Source organism: Myxocyprinus asiaticus, chromosome 7, assembly GCF_019703515.2.
Source record: "Myxocyprinus asiaticus isolate MX2 ecotype Aquarium Trade chromosome 7, UBuf_Myxa_2, whole genome shotgun sequence".
In the NCBI taxonomy this organism is placed as follows: Eukaryota; Metazoa; Chordata; class Actinopteri; order Cypriniformes; family Catostomidae; genus Myxocyprinus; species Myxocyprinus asiaticus.
Window position 1 is genome coordinate 14,903,415 of NC_059350.1, and position 27,523 is coordinate 14,930,937.

General features: G+C 37.2%; 1 protein-coding gene across 3 annotated transcripts in view; it reads left to right on the forward strand.

Moving 5' to 3' along the window:
- The window catches only part of LOC127443876 (regulator of G-protein signaling 12-like), a 59,215-nt gene that overhangs the window by 11,498 nt on the left and 20,194 nt on the right, over positions 1-27,523 (forward strand). For all 3 annotated transcript variants that reach the window (XM_051702878.1, XM_051702880.1, XM_051702879.1), the window contains one exon: positions 9,709-9,819. In XM_051702878.1, coding sequence (XP_051558838.1) covers positions 9,709-9,819 — 111 coding nt within the window. The remainder of the gene's footprint in view (positions 1-9,708; positions 9,820-27,523) is intronic.

Genomic DNA, 27,523 nt, shown 5'->3' on the forward strand with positions numbered 1-27,523 from the left:
TCTTGTTTTAGTTAGTGAAGGCAGGGTCCAAAATGAACTTGTCAAAACGAACACCTGTCAAAAGTGGCTGAATGAGTGAAATTACAACCATAAATATTTCTTACGTGCCGTAAAACTGTATTTTGTATTAAAGCTGAAGTTACTTTTTCAGTGTTAAAATACTTCTATCCCAGCTTAATATGCAGAAACACCTATTAAGTAAGCCATGCATAGGTTAATTTTCTCGAAAACTGTAAACACTGTCTTTGTGGCACTATAAAATTCCTGAGTTTGTTTTGAGCGACCTGCTTAGACCCTCCCCAACAACGTTACTCAAGCATCTGACGGTTTTAACAACAACAGATGAGGGACGTATCCTGAGAGAAGGATATAGATGCAGACGGAGCTTCAGAAAGGGGCATGAGCTCCAAACTGCCAGCAAAGGGAGCACCTAACCTAAACCTTTCCCGAACTACTTGACGCAGCCAATTGTTCGCAAGGGTTCACGCGCACAAAGTGACGTCATCGTGGCGTTCGCCTGGCCCCTGCAAAGCTCCATTTCGCGTGGTGCGCGCGCACTGCTTCATCATTGGACAAATGTTCCTGCACTTTTGAGCCAGCATAAAACTACTGTTAATAATGCTAAATGGACAACATTTTCGACAAGCATCTTTATCAGCGTGGGTATAAATGTAACTGGAATTCATACAATTATTTTAAATGTAAAAGTAACAACCTTTGCTCTTAAATATAAAACACTAGTATCTTTACTGTTAACAAAAGTGCTTGCGTTTAGCCACAGACAGACAGTGTAAAGTCTACTATTGGTTCATAAGTGTTTTTGTTTAGTTCACCTCTTGAAAAAGACCAGCGAACATGTACTTTTATTATAATACCTGGCTATGTAAATGTAAAGTTCAGGAAAGCACTTCTGCACTGCCATCTGTCATTTGGAGAAGAGTGCAACTGCGGCACGTGTCAAGTATGGATGGAAAAAGCAGCACGTGCAGGACGCGCTGCGATGCCAGGCGAAGGTATAAACAAGGCTTAATCGTGTGTGGAAGTGACGCCCCCTTTTAGAGTTGGCACAACCCCCTTTTGGATTAACCCTGCCCCCTTCTGGAGTAACCCTGCCCTCTTTTGGAGATTCCGCCCCTTTTGGAGATCTCCAGCCAGCAGCTATGTCTACTTGTTTGCAGAAAGCTGTTTTGAAAACATCGTTTATTTTTGCAATTCTGTTCGATGGCGTTAGTGTCGCAGAAATTACATACTTCAGCTTTAATTTTATATAAAAAATATTTTGTCCCTAAGAAAATGGGATTGTTTAGCTGTTTTTCCTAGCGTATTTGTGACAAAAACACTGGTCATTGTGTCACTATATCATATGAGATAAGCCAGTCTCCATAACTCATTTGAAACTGCACCTCTCACAAAAACGTCAAATTGTGATTTTGTTTCTCATTTATTCATTTAGATAGCTTAATGCAAAGAGTCACATGGGATACATGTGTTCTGGAGAAAAAAAACTTTAGGTGTCCTAGATAAACTTCTGATAGTTATGGAGCCTCTTTGAGGACACAAAGGAAATTTATTTTCTGAAATTCAGTGCTCCCTCATAATTAGTTTTGCATTCCCTCACAATAGTTTGCATGAGAGAGGTTTTCTTCAATAGACTATTTGTGTGTCTTTTACATCAGCGAGAGTCAGACTATTGTTCTTTCAAAATTATTCAAGACGTATTAATTTGCAATTCCCAGTAAAGTTACTGGTTACATTTGGTGCTTGGCGAATGCACATTTTGGATCCTGGGTGACGGAGTTTGACTAACTATGCCAGTTCACTCCTCTGCAATCTAAAACTGATTCAGGGCTTTAGGCTGTGCTCATGTAAGCTTAGTCATATGAGCCTCATGTTTCTTTCTTTTCTTTTCCTTTATTATTTATATATAAATAAACCTCAAAACATCAAATACTAATCCACTTTTTATCTCCTAGTTTTCAACTCTGAAGTGTACTAAACACAAGTCTTGCAAAGGAGCAATTCTTCTTAAATATGTAATGTTAATGTTGTGTGTCCTCCAAAACCCAAGTTGGCAGCTGTATGCTTCTTTACAGCGAATGCTCACAAACGTCAACCAAGGAAGGCTGTTTAGCCCACGGTATTTCCTTTTGATTAGTATGTTGTGCTCTATTGCCATGGAAATCGTTGTGGCGATCAAGAGGTGGTCATTCATGTTTGGATCACCCATTCCTCAGTAACACGGCCAATTGTGTTTCTAGTGACACACCTTCTGGGTCTAGTATTCTGGTATCCAGACAGGATGCAGAATGTTAGAACATTCACTACACTGCAACATTTGAACCATCATGTTGAACCCTCATGTTTTCCTTGAATTGTCAGTGATTCTTTAGTGTTTCGATTCCTAAGGGATTAAAAGGATTTCATCCAAAAATGAAAAATGTATGTACTCACACATCTCCTTAACATTTCCATTTCTGTTGGACAAAAAGAAAGAAAGTAATATGGGTTTGACCAACATGAGGTCAAATAAATGACTACAGATTTGTCAGTTTTGGGTGAACTATTCCTTTAAGTCCATATGTAGATTTACATTATTTTTACTTTACAATTCTTAACTTGTGTGGCTTTCATTTAAAAGGGGCCTGTGTTAATCTGTCTCCATAGCACAGATAATTTGCCTCTTCTCTGATGCTTCTTTTTATGGTATGCACATAATGTGAGTGTGTATATGATCACAGTGTCTACATGCTTGACCTTAAATTCATCGGTATTGTGAACGTGTGCGATTGAGAGAGAGGCATTATGTAAATGTCCTCTCTTGTTAGCATAAAAAGAGGACACACATGTGCATAGCTGAAGTATGTACTGCCCTGGCCTCCATGTGTGTATGTTTGCGAGCTCTTGATGTGTCATATTGATGAGGCTGAACACACATTTCTGTGCGTATCTAGGCAACACAGAAGACCATTTGATTACACTGCTCTTGTCATCTGCTCAATCAGCCTCTAAACTTTAGCCTATGAAAATTATCCCTCTCTTCTGTTTGCTCTTTGTTTCTCTGTCTGGCCATTTGACAGCTAGTCTCTCCACCACTGTGTACTCGTCCTCCTAGGCTTCTGTTTAACATTTCTGTTGGACTTTTTTCTCTGAACACATAACAGCATGCCGACATGTCATCAAGCTCTTGTTCATTTATTTGAATTCATTTGTTTTAAAGATTTTTTCAGTTTTAATGCCAGGGTGGTCGACTAATTGATAGGGGTGGCTAAAAATATAAATGTTCAGATGCATCGCAATATTCATTTGAACAATCTCAATATTGATTCTTAAAACCCAAGATCGATCTTTTACTCTATGCACAGCCCTCTACAATCAGAGGAAATCAGTCACATATTCAACCAAATTTCACACTCTGTGACTTGTATATATTTGGCAGCTGGCTGGTAAATGTTCAGATTTCAATCACCAGTGATTGTATAGTGGTGGAGTTCGGGTTGCCAACTATCTACCAGCCGAATACGGGACATTCCAGCTTTAAATATCTGACATTTTTGTTTAGCGGGGCTTCGGTGCAAGACGCTGCGATATGGTTAAAGAGGTCCACCTAGAGCTTGTTTGCATAGGAAAACATTTGTAAAACATCACGGACGGATGCAAAAACACGTTCTGTGTGAATGGCACCTAATATGCTTAAATACCACTTTACTAAAACGACCAGGATGAACCACATTTCTGTCAGTATTCACTTTAATTAAACACTACTTTTTTGGCAAAAGAACGAAGCTGCAATCAGTGTAGACTGACAATAATTTTCTGTCAAGCATTTTCTTCCCCATAATTAAGCTTGACAAACCAGCTTTCTGTTTAAAATTGGACTCATCTTTTGAAATATGAAAGTGTGGGTGAGGAAAAAGATACATATTAAAGTCCTTATTTACTATAAATTTCCATTTTGAAAGTAAAAGTGAAAATGGATTGCCCGATGGGGCAAGTGACATTTCCGTCAAATGGCTCGAAACTCTCACTGGCCCCGGGCCAGCAGGCCATTCTTATTGTTGACCCCCAACTAACCCCCCACAATCTAGTTTAAGTAGCCACAATCAGCGCTAAAATAGAGCAGCATCTTGAATATTTAAATTAAGTCATTGTCATTCCTTTCCGCACAAACGTGCCTGCTTTCTATAAAAAAATTAGCCTCAATATAGTTTACACTTTATTCGCAAAACTCTGTGCTATTTGCCGGCGCTACTGAAATTGCATTATTACTGCCTGAGGAAAGCAGGAGGTAAACTGAATTTTATTCAACAAGAGATGGTTTTGTACATTTTCTATCGATCATAGCAGCAGAAATTCATCAAATAACGATCCAATGATAGAGAAGAGCGTTATAACCTGCCATATATCCAGATGCCCGGTGTAGTCAAGTGCACTTTCAGCATGTTAAAGAGATGATTCAGGTGTCTGGACCACACTAGTGGAGTGATGCTGTAGAGTCCTGGTAGAGTGAGCTAGATCACTGTGGTCTGATGCATCCAACCAATCCGCAAAACCAGAATTAAACATTGCAAGCTATGTTTAATAGTTTTTGTGGGCACGGTTTCGCTGTTGTCTGATCTGCATAATTCCTTGAGGTAAGTAGACAATAAACCAGCGCATACAGCGACTGCAAATAAATTGCGCTTTTATCGTGTGCAATTAATTCTTAAATAATTATCTTCTGTGACTCTGTGGTGTTTTCAAAACATTTCTCTGTTTGATTGAGTGGTCTCACATCTCAGCTTGAGGCTCAACCAATGGCATGATTTATGAACCATCTGATTTTGAACAATGGAAATGGAGGGGGAGTGTTTGGGAAACCTGTTTGGAAACACTCATGGTGGTTGGCAAGGCAAGCATCACTATAAATATTGCTCATACTTAGAGTTAGGGATTTTTCAAAACTGTTTTGTGAAGCATTTGTATAATGTCTGAATTAGGGCTGTTGATTTAAAAAAATAAAAATAACGCAATTAATCATGCCCTCTGACGTTTACGTAAACTTGGATTTTCCTACCATACGAGCCGCAAGTGGGCGGAGAGATCTTCCAGTGTTCATTACATATGTGAGACGGTTGTAGAGGTGATATCAGCAAGCAAAATCACTGACTTTTTCAAGCTTGAAGTACATCTGTTTTTACGAGTCACGTGAATAGGTGGCAGCGTGCGCCTCAACAAACCTCACAAGAAGTGCAGCCACAGAATGAGAACCACTTTCTGAGGAAGCACAACAGAGTACAGGAATCTTGAGATGTTATTTTCAAAGTTTCCACTACTTTTAACTTGACACAGCGTCCTAAAAATGTGGTGTTTATGACGCTGAATACCAGTGAGATGCTCTAAACGTGTCTGTCTGAGGCACACACATGTAAATAGAGCGGCAATTAAAAATAACGCAAGACGGAACGCAAGAACGCATATTGTGAGAACTGGACAAAATGACAAACCCAATGCAAAACAGATTGCTGTCAACTGTAGGCTTGTTCATTGATATGAGAATAAAACAAACACTATACAGTTGTGCTCAAAAGTTTGCATACCCTTGGAGAATTGGTAATATATGTACCATTTTTAAAGAAAATATGAGTGAGCAGGCAAAACACATTTCTTTTATTTCTTATGGGATTCATATTCAACTGTAGGTTATAACAGAACGGCACAATCATAAAACAAAACATGGCAACAAAGAAAAAAATGAAATGACCCCTGTTCAAAAGTCTGCATACACTTAGTTCTTAATACTGTGTATTGCCCCCTTTAGCATCAATGACAGCGTGCAGTCTTTTGTAATATTTGTCTATGAGGCCCCAAATTCTTGCAGGTGGTATAACTGCCCATTCGTCTTGGCAAAATGACTCCAGGTCATGCAAAGTCTTTGGTCGTCTTGCATGAACCGCACGTTTGAGATCTCCCCAGAGTGGCTCGATGATATTAAGGTCAGGAGACTGTGATGGCCACTCCAGATCCTTCACCTTTTTCTGCTGTAACCACTGGAGGGTCAACTTGGCCTTGTGCTTAGGGTCATTGGCGTGCTGGAAAGTCCAAGAGCATCTCATGCGCAACTTTTATGCAGAAGAATGCAAATTGTTTGCCAGTATTTTCTGATAACATGCTGCATTCATCTTGCCATCAGTTTTCACAAGATTCCCTGTGCCTTTAGAGCTCACACCCCCCAAAAACATCAGTGAGCCACCACCATGCTTCACAGTGGGGATGGTATTCTTTTCACTATAGGCCTTGTTGACCCCTCTCCAAACATTGCGCTTATGTTTGTGACCATAAAGCTTTATTTTGGTCTCGTCACTCCAAATTACAGTGTGCCAGAAGCTGTGAGGCGTGTCAAGGTGTTGTCGGGCATATTGTAACAGGGCTTTTTTGTGGCATTGGCGCAGTAAAGGCTTCTTTCTGGCAGCTCGACCATGCAGCTCATATTTGTTCAAGTATCGTCGTATTGTGTTTCTTGAAACAACCACACCGTCTTTTTCGAGAGCAGCCTGTATTTCTCCTGAGGTTACCTGTGGGTTTTTCTTTGTATCCCGAACAATTCTTCTGGCAGTTGTGGCTGAAATCTTTCTTGGTCAACCTGACCTTGGCTTGGTATCAAGAGATCCCCGAATTTTCCACTTCTTAATAAGTGATTGAACAGTACTGACTGGCATTTTCAAGGCTTTTGATATCTTTTTATATCCTTTTCCATCTTTATAAAGTTCCATTACCTTGTTACGGTCTTTTGACAGTTCTTTTCTGCTCCACATGGCTCAGTATCTAGCCTACTCAGTGCATCCACGTGAAAGCTAACAAACTCACTGACTATTTATGCACACACACTAATTGCCATTTAAACCTGTGTGTGTCACCTTGTGTGTCTTTAACAAGGCCAAATATTCAAGGGTATGTAAACTTTTGATCCGGGCCATTTGGGTGATTTCTGTTATCATTATGATTTAAAAAGGAGCCAAACAACTATGTGATAATAAATGGCTTCATATGATCACTATCCTTAAATAAAAGACAGTCTTTTTGCATGATCATATTTTCAAAATCAGTGCCAAAATTTCACAATTTCTGCCAGGGTATGCAAACTTTTGAGCACAGCTGTATTGAGTTCTTAAGCCATTTTTTGTATTGTCTAATCAATGCTTTATTCATTTGCCACAATAATGCAATTTATCTTAAACTGAATTTCAGTCCATATTATATATTTATTATAGGCCCTACATATTATATTTATACATATTTGAATTATTATGCATTATTTATATGAATTATCTTTATTTGGGGGCGTTTTTCAGCAAATAATGATGTATGTGATTGATTGTGATTAATTTGATTAATTAATCAGCATGTCATGTAATGCGGATGATAAAACTCTCATAGACTTACAGGAGCCTTTGGGCACCAGAATATCATATGGACTTGGGGGTGAGTTCTTTTGACTGTTTACACATGATGTTGCACATGATATGGCAGGGGCCCTCAGGGAACTCTGGGGCCACATGGGGGCCCCTGCCATATCTAGGCACGATAACAGTATAGAGACATGTGAAAACATAGGAAACTTGTCAGGCCAACTCCAATGTTGTGGTGGTGAGTTTTGCATGGTCAACCACCACTCACATTTTCTCTAGAAAATGAAAAAGTGGTTATTTTCTGCAATTCTGTTTGGTGCTGCCAGCAAAACTGGCACATCTTTAAACTACAAGCCTTTTGGTCTTGGAATGTGCTCACCTAAACACAACTTCAGTTATTGAATGAGCTTAAAATGGTATCCTTCGTCCAGTTAATCTTTATATATACACACACACACACACATGCACACTCATTTCCCTGAGGGAATGAGCAAACTCTATCCACTCTGAAGCTCAGGTTCATGTGATCCTGTGCTATCACTAAGCACTCCTCTCATAATCAAATCAAACAGGAAGAGGAGAGTTGTTTATTGGCTCCACACAATGAATAAGAAAACTTTACATCTTTCTCAAAGAGAGAGAGAGGGAGACAAACGCTTACCTCTTATGATTCCCAAGAGACTGTTTTGGTAAGATGGACATTGTGAAATGATTAAGTGCTGAGATTGAGCCTAACCACCAGACTCTTGTCTCTTGTGTGTGTGGGTCAGGTTTTGTCTACATTGTGTAGCCCAAATGTACCCACAAGGACAGTAAAACTTAAAATCACCTACATACTGAAGACAGGCCAAATGTCCCTAGTCTCCTCATGGCATAAAAAACATACTAAATAACTATTTAATTAAAATCTAAAAATTCAGTTAGGTTAAGGGTTAAGTGTAGGGTTAGGGTAAAAGTGGCTCAGTATAAAAAGAAAAGAAGTCATTGGAGTTATCATGGTTAACATGGTCAATGTGAAAAGTTTGCTTACATTATATTATTAACCTAGAAATAGTGTAAAACTTTTTCATTTTACGCCATAACCTTTCATTATTTAATTTTTTCAAAATCCTTCAAAATTCCCAGGTTCAATGTAGTCTCAGACTTTTGGACTGCGCTGTTTATGTATATCTAGACCAGGGCTGGCAACCTAGGGGTAATCACAGAGGGTTAATCACTGTAGTTAAACACTATTAAAGTGTGACAAAATGGTGCTAGTCAGCAACAGATGAGTGCAGCACGTGCAAACCATTCGCGCTTCACGAGCCTCTGATGTCGCAGCACTGCGCTTCACTTTGATAAGTCGTGAAAAGTAAAAGTGTCCGCTTTGAGTTGGGTGCATAGAGTGGATGACAGCCTATATGTTCTTGTTTTATTGGTTCCTTTTTACAAAGCATAATGTAAATAAAAAAATACTGTTATCAGTGCTGGAGATGTTCATCCAAGCATACCCGCTCCTTAAACCACAGTGACGGTGACTTTCAAACCACATAATTAAGGGAAAAGGACAAACACACAAAAACACACATAGTGGGGTTCAAAAGTCTGAGTCTGATTCATAATCTTAATTAAAAAGTACAGCCCAGTGATTAACAAGGGAAATTAAAAATGGCACTTAATGTCAAAAAGTGTGCCGCCCCCTGATCTAGACGTATCTCACTGTGAATTTGGCGATAGCAGATTCACAGATAGCAGAAAGTTCTGCTGCTGAAATTGGTCTGTGGTTATCAAAATTTAAACCACTGCCCCCAGAGGCCGAAACTGGAACTGTTGTTGTTAAATGTATGGGCAAGTGTGAGCACCAGTTTCTGAGTGAAATATCCAAGGAGTAGCACCAAAAGAAAGTATTTGTATATCTTTAAATGTGGTAATACTGTCAACAGGAATGCATATTTTATTAACCATACGACATATCCCAAACCCTAAACCTAAATGTCAGTAGAGTAAAAATTTATCTTAGGGGTAAAATACAAGCTCCAAATCACACTCATTATTGATTATGTGAACACGATTACTTCCTGGTTTCCAGGGGACTAGAACCTGTGTTTTTGCAAGTCAGTAAACTCAGCAAAATGGGGTCGATTTAAGGGTACCAGAATATTTGGTAGCAATGTGTTGATTTCCAGTGTGATCATGTCGGTATACCAGTATTATATCTGCCATTCTCCACCCAAATCTCTAGATATCCGCATCGGTCATTGAAAAAACTAAATCGGTTAACCACTGTAGAAAGATATACTATTGTAGGATGTCTGTCATTAATGTCTTTCTCTGTCTCTATCAGGGTGGAAGATTCAAAGGTATCACTATGGGCTTTCCTCAACGTTCCTCCGGCCGACGATCTTTCGGACGTTCCAAGCGTCTCAGCATGGCTTGTTCACTCGATGACCTTGAGGTAATGTTCCCCAATAGGGCTGGGTGATATGGCCTCAGAAATTATATATCAATATTTTTCAGCCTATTGACGATATCGATGCATGTCTCGATAATTAAGTGATTTTATTTTTTTTTATATAATTTCTTAACCATTGAAATGCACTTTTATGTTCCATATACAATGATACATATAGTAGCTTAATAAAAAGCATTATTTACCTTCATATATTTTTACCAAAAATAAAAAAAATCTTTTTTTTGGAACGCTGTTGAATATTTTAGTCTAATTGAGTCTTATACTGAATTATCATTGTTATTTTGAGGATTAGATTTGTGTTATACAAAAGTAATTTATTTCTGCCCTATTTACTTCAACTTCACCTGGGTCTTTTATTTTGAAACTGAAAGTGCTGCGTGTATATGACTGTTTACAATGTAATAGTTTACAATCTAGTGAAACGCTGTCATCTCCTCATTTTCTGTTATATGGTGCTGCGTTTCTAGATATGTATAATAATTTGTACCAGTTACTAATGTTTGGAATTTTGTGAATGCTTGAAACGCAGTAGCCTACTTTGATTTCACAATACATATGCTGCCAGCATGTCACCGGTTATACTGAAGCGCACACAGACATGTTTATCTGTCTTTAAATATCAGCCCTTTTTGTGGTTTTATAATCACATATGACCAACTCGCCATTTTGATGTTATTTTGATTAATTGTGCAGCTCTGAAGTTTCGTAAAATGAGTCTACTGATGCACTCTTTATGAAACTTAATGGCCCCCAAAAAAAGCTAATAAAAACCATTGCAATATTCATGATATTGCTTAATTTTGTATCATCAGCAAAATTATAGCGATTATAACCCTATTCTCCAATACTTTACATCTCACATCACCATTTCTCCTACCCTTCATGTCCTTAGGAATTTGTCTTAACATTCCAGTCTTCCAGTTTCTGTCTAGTCTCTCTCTCACACATACTGTATAAAACTTCCTAGCATTTTGATCCCATCACTCAGAGGATTGGGAATGATTACATAAGGACTGAGTGACCTAAACAATACTTCAGAGAAAAGACATCCAGCATGCTGATACAAACAATTAAACAAACAAACACAATTAACTCTCTGGAGATCATGCACTCTAGGTGCCTTATTTACGAAACCATGGTTGTGCCATGTGCCTTTAGAGTTGATGCCACAGCGAGGGTATTCCTGTTTATTAACGGATCTGGTCACACTCACACGTGAGTTTAATTTTAGACCAAGCAGTCAAAGAGATAGAGTGTATCCGCGTGTCAAGTGACACGCACACAAGTGTGGTGACAGCAAATTTCCATGGCAACGGAGGAGATGGAGGACAGTGTAATTTTCAGATGGAGGAGCTCAGGGGCATGAAAAGACTGACAGCACGTAACATCTCAGTCTGGCCTTTGATAGCATGCTAGTGGATATTATGCTTTTATTCATTTTGATTTGTGTTTAGAGGCTTAATTTAGAACACTGGCTTATTTTAAATGAACCTCAGTGTGTAGTTAACATCCATTAATAAGGTAACCACTATCAGCGGTGTATCAATAATAGTGCTGACAAAACATAGCATCTCTATTACTATTACTACATTTACTACATACTGTGACTACAGGGGATTTTCAAAATCCCTAACCCTGACCTTAACCTGCCAGTGAGCCCGCAGAGAACAAAATAATTATCAAAATATTAATATCTACTGTCTTGAGCAACACAAAATAGGTATCGTTTTAAAGCTAAGAAGCTGTACTTTACAATGCATGTAGGCATTATTACCAAAAGTGATTTGAATTTGCAGACAAATCAGAAGTGTTCCGTTTTGATAATTAATTAATAATTGTACACTATACCTATTATTGTAATCGGTACAGACATCAGACTGATCAAATAGCCATGAGTCGTATGTCATTGGTAAGCTCTCAAAGAGTAGAATACAACCCGTTTACCAGTTTGTTTTGACATACGTTACATGTAAACAGGTTTTGCTAATAAGCCGCATTTTCACTTATAACTTCACGAGACATAAACATAACATAAATTATCACATACCATTACTTAGAGAAGGGGACACCTGTTAGAACAAGCCCACACAAAAGGTAATCGGATGCATTGATCATTAGATAATTCACACAAAGCACAACATCTGAAATTATGTAGTACATTGTCCAGCATCAGGGAACGTGAAACCAATCGTATTAGGATTATATTGCTGCAACCAGAGGTGGAAGTCATCCAAATTTAGGCAGTGAGGATCATTGTAATTACATATGTCCACCAGGAGATGGCGCCAAGTACATGACACAGACTCAATGATGGCTCTAATGACACAGTATGAAACTGATTGAAATCTCATTATTTATCATAATCTATATCATTAAATATGTGAAATGTTTTCTTTAAAACGAGACCAAAACATTGACCCTCTTTGTTTTTGTTTTTTGTTTTTTTTTTTTGTGTGTGTTTTTTTTTTTTTTTTTTTTTTTGTAGAGTTATACGCCTTTAATTTTGGGTATGCCACTGAAACAGGAAATCTTTAAAAGCACCTTAAAGTGTTAAGGCCCTGCATTCATCTTGCATCGCTTGTGCTATGGACATGTATGATATTTCAAGTTGTCAAGCTTGTCAACGACTTGCTATTTTCCTCTGGCAGAAATATAAATGTCCTATAGACTTACATTTATAGTGCTAATCAGGGCTTTTCAATAGCTACATTTAATGAGTCCAGTTTCACTTTCAAATCAACATTTCTAACTCGCTTTCCACTATTATGAATAATCAATCAATAATGCATTAAACTCTTTCTTCATCTCTTTTTGAGAATATAGTTGTTTTGAAGTCCCTTTCTATTAGAGAAGTCACATTGTGTGTAAATAAGTCTCAGTGCCACTCTGACGGACAGTCACACTGTTGGTTGGCATGATAAAATCAAAGAATGAAACGCTTCCTCTAGTTAGTAGCTGGAGCAAATTCTGGCCTGATTGCATAAAGCTGCTGTATTGGGTAAAGAAGAACTGACTTAGCTGGAAGTTTGTTATAGATCTGTGCTGTTCTAATACTGAAAAAAGCTTAGGGTGTAGAAGGTAAAGTAGGAATGCTGTTAACAATGTACTATTAAAAATTGAAGTGTTGTGACTTTTAGTCCATTTCTAGCTTTGAAGCCATCTATATCCTAGTGTACTCTTAAAAGTTGACAAAAGTAACCTTTAGCAGATATATGCATTTAAATTACATCATCTTCTTGGAAAATGGACCAAAAATATCATCTTGCACTACACAGATTTATCCCAATAAAATGCTCTCTAGAATGAGAATGTCCCACCCCCTAATACCACCTGCAACCGACTAGCAAGTAGAAATTATGGTTCAAGGCTGCAACGTAACTAAACCCTATTGGCTATTTAAAAAAAGGGAATTTTATAAGGACCTCCCAAACTTCCTGTTTTAATAGGCAATATGTCAACACAGGAAAGAAAACTGTGCTTGTGAAGTGATTTCATGGTTTTTTTTTATAAATAAGACAAAAACTGATAATGCTGTGGATGGAAAGAGACCTTTAATGTGACATTAGACTGTTTTATACTTTCCTCCTGCTTCATTTGCTTTAATTACTTTCTTTAAGTTTCTCAGTTTGCATTGTCTTCCAGTTGCTTCGTCTCTTTTCTCAGAGCTGCACATGCAGGTTGGCGGCACTTGTGTGCGAACAGAGCACGCTTTGTGAAGCAGCACAGTAATTAGTGTGTGTGTGTGTGTGTGTGTGTGTGTGTGCGCTAATGAGCATTGAGTAGCATTCCTCTCATTAACAGGGACTCCGGTACAAACTCACACACTCTCTGCAGTGAGGCATGAACGTACATAGACACTCTTAAATTACATGCTAATTGCATACTGTCCTTAAATGCTGTGACACACACTCTCAGGTTCAGAGATGAACATAGGCAAACAACAGGAAATTTTGTTGTAATTGCTGCCTTTCCTTTTCCAGTATGCACACACACACACACATGTCCTCTGGCTGGCCTATCATGTAAGAGAAACGGCGCAATGCAGTTATCTTGTTAGTGAATGTTTACCCGGCGAGATGGCATTTTTCTTCATGCCCATGGTCACTGTGTGACATCATGCCAGCCTTCAGAGGCTTCAGTTTGCTCACTGAGCCAACAAATACAGTACCACCCCCATTCAATACTCATCGTGACCATCAGTGGAAGTCACAAATACAGTGTATTTTTAAATACAAAGTAATTTTACAACAGGCTGATCGAGCATAATTAAAACTAAATGACACTCCAGAGACTAACTTCATAAACACAGATCTTAAAAGTCATTATGAATATTCCTACTGCTCATTCCTGGTATTATTGTGAATAACTGATCAGTATTCATTATTTGAAAGAAAAAAAAAAGTTTGCCTTTGTAATCTTTCATCAAAATGTCTCTGAAACAACTTTCCTTATCAGCTGACATCACCAACCTCGTATTTTTCACGATCCAATCCATTCCCGATGAATCAAATCAAGTTCAACCCTACAATTTTACTTATTGTATATACTTTTTTTTAACTAAAAAATAGATAGGTTTAGATAAAATGGGTTTGGACACTGTTGCATGTTAATTTGAACGCTTAATCATTTAAATGATTCTAAAACCGCAAACTAAATAATGTTTTGTCTTAGTGCTGAGACTCTTAAACAAGCCTGATCTCATGAAAATTATGTGACTTTGGTGACATTTTTGCAAAATGATATTATGTAATTCCTTAACACGTATCACAGAAGTTGTGAGGTGAAATGTCTTCTGTGTGCCAATAAAAGCTAGTTACATTTTCTTAAACAGATTAAAGATTTTAGGTTCATGCTCTATCGACCTTTAAATAAACAAAACCTACCTCCCTCCCTAATCTAAACCTTAAAGGAATAGGTCACCCCAAAAAAAAAAAATTCAAATTTGCTTATAATTTACTCACCCTCAGGCCATCCAAGATGTATATGACCTTCTTTCTTCATCAGAACAGGATTTAAGATTTTTAGCAAAGTATCCCAGGTTTTTAGCTTCATCCAGTGCAAGTGAATGGACACCAATTTTTGACGGTCCAAAAAGCACACTTAGTCAGCATCAAAGTAATCCACACGACTCCCGCTGATCAAGTAATATCTTCTGAAGTGAACTGATATATTTGTTTGAAAAACTAATTGCTAATTAAAACTTTATTAACTTCTAAATTGCGTGGTATCTCAACTGATAAAGCATTGTACTTGTGTTGCAAAGGACCAAGGTACAAGTCCTGTAGAGCACACAGGTTTACATAAGTCGAAATTGTCGTAAAAGACATCACAAAATTTACTGGTTGCTCTAGAAATTGCCAAATTGTCACACTTGCTTTTTATAACACTATCGGTTAGGTTTAAGGTTAAAAATCGCTTCCTGTAAACACTGAATGCCTCACGTCGCTGTCGTGTAACGTCATCATGTTGGTGCGTTCACGCGAGAATTCAGAAGTTCTGTTTACCACAGAGGAGCATACTTCACATGAGAGTTAGGTCAATTCAGACAGCTACAGAGAGCTGGCAGAAGCACCGATTTAAAGTTAAAAATATTTAAGTAGCGAAAACCTGGAATACTTTACTAAAAATCTTAAATCCTGTTCTGATGAAGAAAGAAGGTCATATACATCTTGGATAGCCTGAGGGTAAGTAAATTATCATCAAATTTTCATTTTTGGGTGAACTATTCCTCTAAACCTAACTGATTGTGTCATTAAAAGCAAATGTGAGATGAAAAACAGATGAGGTTTTGAAGGTTAATGCTCTATCAAATTTTATATCAACAAAACCTACCTCCCTACCTTAAACCTAAACCTAACAGATAGTGTCATAAAAAGCTAATGTGAGATGAAAAACAGATGAGGTTTTGGAGGTTAATGCTCTATCGAGTTCTAAATCAACAAAACTACCTCCCTACACTAAACCTTAAACCTAAACGATAGTGTCATAAAAAGCAAATGTGTAATTTTGTGGTTCTTCTATGACACTTTCAAATCATGTGTCAACTCGCAAGCTCTTTAGGACTCGTACCTTGGTCCTTTGCATTACAAGTGCAACGCTCTATCAGTTGACCTAACGCACAACTAGATACATATATAGATAGATAGATACTGTAGATGGATGGAGGGATGGAGGGATGATAGATAAACTTGTCTCAACTCAGCGAATGTGTGAGAGTCTTGATCGTGTGTGAGCCTGATTTGAGTTTCTCAGAATTGCCCTTTGTTTGTGCATGTGTGTTTCTGGTTTTCTTAGTATATGTGAGAGTATTTTCTCACTTATGTTCTTTTAATTACTGTGTGTCTAACTGGATGGATAATGTCATATGAGGGCATTTTCTAATCAATAGCATAAGCAACAAGCAGCATGTTTATAAACTGTGTAATTTTCCATAAGGCTGCAGGGTACAGGAGGTACATAGGTTCAGCATTACATTTCGAGCCGTTCTGAGTGATTGATTCATCACAGTGACGATTCGGCTCACAGGTTAAAAACAGAGTGCCTGCGGATCCTTACACGCAGCGTACAGAGCTCTGAGAGAACAGGGTTGGGACTTGTTGAAGAATGTAGAGCTTCGTACCTGCTTGTTGTTTATTAGCACCTGTCAAACAAGACAAATCCAAATCCAGATACACATGCACAAACAGACTTGGATATTACAATTACACAATCATGTAAAATGGATATATTTCTTAGTCTTTTTGTGCATGTTTACTGCAATTATATATATATATATATATATATATATATATATATTGACCTAAGCCTAGCCCCCCCTCTTAATTGTTCCAACACACACACACACACACACACACACACATACATTCATTATGATTCTTTCACGCTCCTCTCTCTAAGCAGATGCTGCACTCCAGGCATACCAAGTACGTGACACAACACATTGTGTAAATAACATGAACAACCCCACTGTGCACCACTTACATTGCAGTGCGTGTGTGAGTTGCATGTGTGTGGCTGTTTCTCACACCTTCGTGAAGTATATGAGGGTGAACACACACACACACACTCCCACTCACGAGCGTGTCTCTGCATCTCTGTCTGTGAGCCCTGGGCTTTGTGGGCGGAATAGGAATTACAGCGGAGTGGGTGGAAAGACTGAACGAGAGAGTGAGAATCAAACTACACAAGACACCGAGATAGGGACAGACTGTGAACGCAGCCTCTATCTCATTGCATACTTGTGTGCACTCACACACACTCGTACACACTCATACACACACACACACACTGTATTGGAAGCAGCCAGTGGATGGATGTGTTTACAAAGCGTGGAGTCATTTAACGCCAGACTGTGGAGTCTTACACTGCCATACATGGAGCCAACTTTGAGCGTCAATTCTGACGGAGTAAGTACCTGTGCACACATAGATACACATACACAGATGGACATATGTGCAAACTAGCTTGCTTGATTAATCTGTCAAGTCATGTAAGAGTGTGTCCACTGAGATGGGGGTTGTGGATGCACTGTTTGTCAGTTTTCGAATGCAGGAGTCAGCGTCTGTTGTTAATATTTAAGAGTGTGGTTGTGATCAGGAAGCGGTCTTTAGATTCTTTAACTGCTCACACAAGTGCTTGTGAGATCTTGCTTTGGAATGCAGGTCTTTGTCTGTTGAAGCCCCAAATTAATTTAAAAACCGTGCTGAGGCATGGGTTACCAAGTGTGTTTGTGTCTTCTTAAACACTAATTTGATAGAGTTCAGTGACAATTTGTTTGATGTTTTAATTTTATATATGCATTTAATTTTATGCTAAAATGGGCAAAAGCAAAGATATTTTAAAAAGTAATCATATAATTTACCTCTTATGGTTTGATCATGAATCATCTTGCATATCATCATCATGTGACTTGATTTGTCCAATCAGTGGTTCTCGAATTGCTAGGCCCTCCCGATGAGAGAATTTTGTATTTATGCTTTGGAAAATGTATTTGTCTTTCAGCGTTGTTAGAGTTTTATGTGGTTTTTGAGGCTTCCAGATGTTTTAAAGCAGGTGTATCTTTAAACTCACATTTCTTTGGGTGTTTTATTTTTTAAATTGTCCAGCCTTCATCAGACAAAACAATCATTTCATATGAAGTGCTGCTCTTCCCTTTTAAAAAAAGAAGAAACGGTAACCAAAAAGTTTAAAATCATTTAATCAGATCTCATTGAGGAAGCTGGGGAAATTATCTTTGCTATTGTGAAACAGAAATAGTTTGTTAGTTCACTCGTTTGTACTGTAATGGAGTTGTTTGTGCTGAATAGTAATTGAACTATTTTGTCTGAGGGAAAGGACAATGATTTATTTATTTATTTATCTTTGGTGGAGAAGTATTTCACTTGACAACTAGGACACAAGCTCATTAGAGAAATCTTTTAAATTCTTTCTCTCTGCTGTCTTTGTAACTCAAATTTTAAGTAGCATTTTACATCTAAATTACACTAAGCATTATTCATATTAACCTTGGAGAATTTGTTATGAATATCTAATCAAAATTTACCACAATTTCTTTTAATAGTTTTTGTTAATAACATTTAATAATTGTGAGAGTGCACGTGTGTTGAAAAAAACAAACAAACAAAAAAAAAAACAGCAGAGGGCAATATTGAGACAGGGTTTGTGTCTTTTAATGAAAAAAATCGAGAGAGAGCGAGAGAGAGAGAGAGGGGGAGAGAGAGGGGATGGATGGATGGATGGATGGACGGACGTATATGCTTATTCCTTTTTTTTGTAGGTTATGCATTATTAAATATACTTATTTACACAATGTATTGTTGAGTGGTGTCACCTTCATTCTTGCTATATTCTGAAGGTTCAATGAAAAGAATATGCTGATATGTAGTCATATGCTCCCTATTTTCTGTTACACCAAAAGTATATTTCCTGCTTTTGTAGTGTTTGAGATGTAATGTCAGACTCAGCATTTATGATTGTATCTGTGAACATCTGTCCCTCTTCTAGCCCTTGTACATTTTTAATGTAAGATTTTGCAGTGTTGATCAGGTTTGTCATCCAATATATGTTGCGCTGGTAGACTTTAGTGTTTAATAGTAATTTGAATCAATAGTGATAAACAGTAACTTATCGTAACAGTAATAAAACCATTACCTTGAATCAGATAATTGCTAAATGGCTTTTTAAAACCTGGTCTAACTGAATCACGTTACTATACCTCGTTACTATACCTACTTTTTGCAAAATTATTTTTACGTGGCTCGTTGTACATATCGTGGCAGTTTCCTGGTGAAATAAACACTAGAGGTGCTGAAACAACAAAGACTTTTATTCTTTTTCACTCAAATCAGGAGTAAAATGGCAGATTATCAGTTCATAAACACTTTTGCCCTGTTCCCCACACAATGCTATCTTATGACATCTAAACACTCAGTATAGTGCATGACTAGTAAGTCAATACATTTTAGCATTTGCATTACATAACCAAGCGCAATTAGATGTTTGTTCAAGTGCACTCAAATTGCGTGGTATCTCAACTGATAAAGCATTGTACTTGTGTTGCAAAGGACCAAGGTACAAGTCCTGTAGAGCACACAGGTTTACATAAGTCGAAATTGTCGTAAAAGACATCACAAAATTTACTGGTTGCTCTAGAAATTGCCAAATTGTCACACTTGCTTTTTATAACACTATCGGTTAGGTTTAAGGTTAAGGGTAGGGAGGTAGGTAGGTTTTGTTGATTTAAAACTTGATAGAGCATTAACCTTAACCTAATCTGTTTGGGATCAAATTTAACACTCTTTTGGCACCACACAGTGGACCAATTTCTTTTTTCTTTATACATACAGTATAGGCAATGCAAGCTTGGTGGTACAGCTTCCTGTATACTATACAAAATCTCATCATAACGTAGTTTTGTGTCACTTGCCGTCCCTGTCATTTCTTTAGTCAAGTTATGACCTGCATTTTTCAGAGTTTAGACAAGTCATCTTTCCTCAAACCTCACCATTGGGTTTATTTTCATTGGTTTCATGATCTCTTAATGCTGTCCTGTCATTGGCCACCAAAGTTTCCAGTCATGTCTTCCTATATAGAGTTAAGTCTGTCTGTCTGCCAGCCCACCTACCTCACATAAGCACCATTTCCCTTGTTACAAGCTGGAAAAGAGAACCACTGTTAATGCCTTCATGCCCATTGTAAACAGCAAAAGAGGACGGTCATGAGAACCAAAAGGAATGTGGACTTGAATTCAAATGCCTTCAGTTTTTCTCAGTATTGTGTGCTGGTTTTCTCTTGAGAGCTTTAGGATTTTCCATGATATATAATCTTAAATGTATGCTACAGCAGTGGAGTAACAGATCTGGACACAAACAGTGGATATAAATGTGAACTAAATCAGTGTCATATCTCTGTTGAAAACAAACCTTAGAAGCTTATCCATTAGTTATGTGAAACTCAGAGCTCATTGCCAGCTCATTTAAAGCAATCGTCATTATTTCTGTTGCTCTGTCATTGCTATTTCTCCCAATATTTCCAGTCCAAAAATGATGCATCACAAATGTAATCAGATCTCCTAGTTAAAAGTTCTATATTTATTTAATGAGACCTAATTAATTTAATAGACCCAGAACAGATAAAACATTTTCAGAATAAGCTTTTGTATAAACTCATTTAGAAATTAGAATTTAAATTATTGCTTATACTAAAGGAATAGTTTAGGGATGCACCGATGCATCGGCCGCAGATATTTATTGCCCAATTATTATTGTCCAAATTAAAACCATCAGCAAATCAGTTTTAAGCACGAAAATGCCGATATGAAAAACCCATGGTTTGTTTATAGTTAATTATCATCACACGTTGTAAAAACTCTGTGAATTCAAATGAACAACCCTGAAATAATTATAGCCGCAGAATGTAGAAGGGTTGGCACTCCTAAGAACATGTCATATTTAATTTTTAATAATTTTCATTCTCACAATAATGAAGAAAAAACGTTTTTACAGACATGATAGTTGTGAAAGTGACACTTCCCTATACATGATAAGTTAAAACAATCCAAAATGCTTTGAAACCAGCAAACTTTGACTTTCATTAAGGCTACACGACTGATTTAGTTAAGATTGAAATTGCAATATGGTCTTGCATCAGTTATTTTTCAATATTTTTTTCTATTTATCTTTCATTTTGGCTCTCTTTAAAAATTTGGCCTGTCATGTGTTCAGCAGATCCAATCCATGTTTAATGGAAATTATTTATTTTTAGAACAATAAAAAGCTTTTGTACCTCTTTTTTGAGCAAAAGAGTGATCTGATGACAAAATATGGTAAGTGGCAAAATACTGGTACCAAAAATGTTCATATTGGTGCATCCCTAGAATAGTTCAAACAAAAAATTATATTCAAGGGATGTGAATCAATTGCATTTTTTTTTTTAAACTAATTGATAGCGCAGTTTACTGTGATGTAATGTACGTACATGGCACATTAAAACAAACATTAAAATAAAATCATGAATATATTTACTTTATAATTTGCATTCAAGAACTTGCAAGAAATTGATTCGTCATCATTTGTTAATTATTTAAATATTTATTTTAAAGGCGCTCTCAGTAATTTTTTCCTCATTAAAAAATGTAACTCCTAACGACATGAATTGTAATTTTGTAAATATATTTAGGAAGTCATGAAGACTCCAGTCATATCAGTAACCTTATAAAAGCTGTTTTATTCTACATGGAGAGGGTCCACACATGGGGGCTGCCATGTTAGAATAGCCAAATACTGCCAAATACTACTCGCTTAATCTCAGTAACCGTCCTGTTACTCAGTGATTAAAGTAATCATGGCTGACTGTGAATACTAAATTTCTACAATGGCATTTGAAACTGAAGACTATTTATTTTAAATTATGCTGCATCCAAGCCACTAAGTGTGAGTGTAAGTCCAAGATGACACAAAGAAAAAAGTTACTGAGTGCACCTTTTAAAAAAAAAGTTTTTTTTTTTTTTTTTTTCAGAATAGTTCATTAGAAGAATTTTACAGGTTTAAATTTTTTTAAGTATATGTTTACATGCCATAAAATCAGTAGAAATGCTGTAATTAAAAGTTCTGTAGCGCTGGGGAGTTCAGAAATCTGCCGTTTTCCAGTAGACTTTTTTTAATAATAGGATCAAATGGGCAGATTCAGTTTATATCAAGCTTTATGGCCAAGCTAAACTTAAGTGTACATGCCAATGGATTATAAGTCACTATACATACAGATATAAACAAATTGAATGCTGAAGTTTAATTTGCTGAAGTCTAAAATCTCAACAAAAAAAAAATGTCTCTGGCTTCCTTTCAGTCTCTGTTGCACACACACTGGGTCTCTCTCGCAATTGTTTTTTTTTTTTTTTTGGCACTGGTTCAGATAACAGTTAGTGAGTGTTTTCGGGTGTTGTGAAGAGATAAAGCAGCTTGCCCGTATCTCTCCCACACCTGCTCACCACTTGAGGGTGAAGTCTCCATTCTCTGTACAATAAATCAGCTCCTGTGTTTAATATAACTGGGACATGCGTCACGCGTAATTAATAAGCGTGCATTGCTCCACACAATCAGTTTTTGTGCTAGGATGTGCAATCGAGCGTGTACCTCCTGGAAATGTATATGCCACTTTTACCCACAAGAAGTGGGGACAAACTTAAGTGATGTTTCAGGGAGTGAAAAACACGGATCCATGCATTAACTGCATTCATTTTTTAATGTGTTAAACAGTCAGCTATTAATCACAGAAATTATCACGTTAAATTTCCCAGCCCTTAAATATTCTGCTATTATTTACTCACCTTAATGTTGCTTCAACTGTAACGTATAGACTTTTTCTTCTGTGGACACAAATATTTTATTTTGTATTATTCACACTGCTTTTTGCTATACAATAAAAGTGAATAGTGACTGGGTTAGGGTCAAGCTCCAAAAAAGGACAAAAGCTAGTTGATAAAAATAGTCGATATGACTCATGCATTATATTCCAAGTTTTCTAAAGCCATATGATCACTAGGTGATTAACAGAGTGAAATCTAAATCTTCACAAGACTTGTGCACAGAAGACGAGTGCAAGTTGTTTTTTTCCTTTCCTTTTTGAAGCTTGACAGTCCAGAGTCACACATTTTTTTCTTTTATAAAGCAAGTCAGCCAAGTATTTTTGAGATCTTTCTTTTTCACCCATTTACTCCAGAAATTGCCAATTGCATCTCATATTTTTCAGTCGAGCCCATGAGGGTTGTATCAAACACTGCCTTTGTACCTCCAGCTCTGGGACATTTTTATTACTCACTCTCTGTGTGTTCTGATAGGAACCTGCCTTTCATTAGAGTCCACACTCACGGTGTGGTAATTAACGTTACGTCATTCTCACACTCCTCTGGAACTCACTTTCCTCCAATAATATTTCATTCAGCAGGACGTTCCGTCCATCCTCTCAGATTCCTCGTATTTCATAGGGCCGAGAAACTCAGTGGAGCTGCCGAGTTCAATGGCTGTTTTTCTAGACATTGGGAAGTTAAGACAGATGATTGTTTAAAGTGGCAGCGCTGTGCTGCTGTGCCGTTGGAAGGTGGGAGTGAGAGCAGCTTCACTCCCAGTGAAGCTTGTCTTGAATGGAGGATTTATTTGAGTCGTGGCAGAGCCAGGGATGGTGAAATGGTCGAGTAAGCATTTCTTGATTCCTCTAAAGAAGAGAGAGATAGAAAAAGAGGTGCTAGTCTGTGTTGCAGATCACCAAGAGAACAGTCTGTCATCTGTTCTTGTAGTTAGAACGCAGGTCAAGTAAAGAGAGAGAGAGCAAGCGATGAAACGGAGAATCCCAACATTTTCGTCTCCTGAATTTTTCACTAAAAACCCCAGTGCTTCCTGCTGAGAGTTGGGGTTGTCACAGTAACAGCACAGAATCCTCATCAGAATTGAACTTCCTCGTCAGTAAGAGAGAGTGAGTGTCTGACTTTGTTGAGCATGTCAGCTCTTGCTTTTAGAGAAATGAAATGAGTTCAGTATTGGCGTAAGAGTCATGGATCCGTCAGTCAAAGTGTTGGGTCTGTACATGTTTGGAGCTGCGCTATTTGAGCGGACACACATCGTGACAAGACCATGAGTCTGAAAAAGAGGCTTTCTTTTAAAAGAGTCTGCTCCTTTCATACGGTAAGTAATATCCACGAGTCCTACTACTGTATGCCTTTATTCCCTTTTGTTATGTTTTGTTTTCTTTTTTTATTGTTTTTTTTTATCTGTCTCTTCATCTGTCTATTGTCTTACTGTATGTGTCTTGTGTCTAGACATATGTCTTTGTGAGTTGTTTTAAAATGTTAGAGTCTCTTTTGTAAGTCCTATCTCAATGGCTATGTAAATGTCATCCAGACCTGCTGTCTGAAAGAGGAGGCAAGGCGCACCTGGGCTGGACTTTTCAGTGCTTCATCAAGCTAGCTTGGTCTGGTCCCATTAAACTCATATCCTCATGAGAAAAGTGTTTGCAGAGAGATTAGATGTGGTTATTTAATCAGACAACGGCTCTCTTGGCTTTCCTAAAGAGTGTCTGTGAGTGTGTTTGACCATTCTCAAAGCCAAAGCAAACAGGCAAATATTGGGTATGAATCCATACCACTCCTTTCTAACACTCAATTGTACACACTGTCTCTGGCTACCTTTTTCTATACCATGGAATTTGGCGCTCAATGCGAGGCACTATTCACTTCAAATTCAAATGTAAACATTGGAATCTGTTTGTGCGTGAGCTGTTAGACTCACAGTTTCCTGCCTCTTCTGAAAAAAGTTTGTGTTTAGCTGGGGGAAAAACAAATGTGTCTGTTGCTTTTCCACACACCTTTACTGCAATGTGAGACCATTACATGTTTCTTACTGACCAACATTACAGAGAGATGACGTTCTTCATTTTTCTTCGGAAGTTTCCCACTGTCTTTATGAACACACTTAAATCTTTTTTGTATTCATTTAATTTTTGAAAGCACTTAACATTACGGTTGTAAATGTTAACAATAGTTGCATTTGAACAGGAACTAACAATGAACAATACTTTACAGCTTTCATTAATCTTTTAATGTTAATTTCTGCATATGCTATTATTTTAACATTAAAGGTTATGCATTTTAACATTTAACATTTAAAATTTATTTTTTTTATTTTTTATTTTTGCCAAAAAAGTTAAAATATAGGTTAACATTAGTTAATGCATTATGAATACAATTTATTACACTTGGTTAATATTCATTTCTGTATGTACTGGCACATTTTTAATATTAAAAGATACAAATGTAATATTTAACATTAAAATATATTTTTTGTTTGACAAAAAAATTATGTTAACATTAATTAATTCACTATATGAACTAACATGAACTATATATTCACTAGTATATTTATAAATTAACATTACCAAGATTTAAAAAAAAATATTTTATAATGTTCATTGTTAGTTCACGAAACCTAATGCATTAACTAATATGAACATGTAGAACCTTATAATTGTTATCCATTTTTTCCACATACTTCTCTGCCCTGTCTTTTAATATCTTCTTCGGACTTGAAATCAACAAGAAATAAAAAATGACCATACTTACTTTCTTAATACACATTCCTGGTCTTATTGTGCGCAATTCATCTGTGCATGTTTTTCCAAAGAAAGAACTTGTTTTTGTAATCTTTCATTGAATATAAGATGTGCTTGTTGTGACATCACAAAGCTCATGAATATACAGTAAGTTAGGGTAAGTGTTTTTGGACATTTTTCATTAATATTTCCTTAGTTTAGGAAATATAGTATATTTCCTTAGAAGTTTTATATGTCAATTCCAACCATTTCTAAAATATTAAGTATATATTTTTCATGAAATATGTGAAAAGTCTGGAATGGGCTTAAGCGGTACATGATGTGCTTTTTATTAAATAAAAAATATCTATATTTTATTGTTTACAGTTGGTCAAACATATCCAACATGACTGGTAAATATCATTTAAAATGTATACTAACACAATAATCAATTCTATGTTATGTAAAATATGTCAGTAGGTGAACAGTAAATGTATTTAGTGAACAGACTAAATACATTCATCACTATTAAAAATGTTAAAATATTGGACCAGTACTTGAAAGCTATTTCAGTAAGTGGTCAGGACCTGTCCCACCAGTCCCACACATAAATGATGCCTATGCCTGAATCAGACCAACACCTGTCCTTGCATAAATGCAAAAAGAGTTTTTGTGATTCTTGTGTGATTATGTGTACAACCTAAACATACAGCCTCCCTTTCATTGATTTGCATTGAAAGTACAATACAAATCAATATACTGTATATCAACTAGAAAGTACAGCAGGCAATAGATTGTAAAGTGGGCTGTGATGGGCAGTATAGTTTTTGCTGTTCTTTAGTCCCAGTCCAGCCGTGCTTGATGGATAGCAATTATGTACATCACTGTCAATCAGGCCACTCTAAAAGAATGAGTCAGGTTGCAGGAAATTATGTGATAACCTATCCATGTTGATTAGGTCAGACAACTTAGAAGCCCTCCGTTGTCGTGACAACGAAAAGAAATTCAATTGCTCACTGGGCACTGTACCATACTGCAGTCAACTTTCATACTTTGTGTCTTTGGAGTGAGCCTGTGAATGCTGATTCAGCATCAACATCAGGAATGTGCCTCATATAGAAAGGTGAAATGTATTCCCATATATCTGGATACATTCACTGCATGTGTTTGTGAGATCATAGGCCATCCAACGGCATAGAGTTGAGAGTGTATGTAAACCTTGAGGAATTTATGGATTTCTCCACAGTCTGTCCTCTATTAGAGAATGCACAGTGGAGGGGAAGAGAAGGAAAAACACATTAAAGGAATAGTTCAGCCGAAGATGAAAATTCTGTAATCATTTAATCAGCCTCATGTCGTTTTAAACCAACTTGACTTTCTTTCTTCCATGGAATACAAAAGGAGATGTTAAGCAGAATGATCTCTCTTTGGACGGTTGTAAATGAAATGTTGCAGGTTAAAACCCTACGTATAATGGGCTCCTAGGGGTACTTTCACTATTGTGCCCTTGAGCAAGACACTGAACACCATGGTGGTTCAGAGAGACTGTCTCTATAAACTTAACATGGTGCTATTCTATGGTGAGGTGACGTGAAAGTTGTGGAAACAAATTTCACCTACTAGTCCAGTGGCAATAAATAAAGGTTCTAAAAAAATAAAGATTTTCTTCTGGCTCTTCAACAATGAACCAACAGCACCATCAGCCCTGTCACCTACTATGGAGCAGCTTCCATGAGCAAGAAACATCTATAATTTTCTTTCAAAGAGAGAGAGAGATTTGGGGTAGAAAGAGCCAGGAATGTGAAGGGCGGAGAGGTTGGAATAAGGGGGCTTGGAAAAGGCCGCTTATATTTCAATATGTGGTTACATGTAGCCGCACTGCCAAAAAATGGAGGGAACCCACTGGAATCAGAGCAAGAGGAGGAGGAGGAGGGAAAGAAAGAGAAGGGGTCATAGGGGACAAGAAGGAGAGAAAAGAGAGAGTAGAGTATGTGTAGAAAAGATGCGTGGTGCTGTGGTTCCTCTGTCAGTCATACCCACAGTTTTCCTGACTAACCACTGGACTGGGACATGATGATTCTAATTTCTGCTGGACTATTTTCAGGTTCTG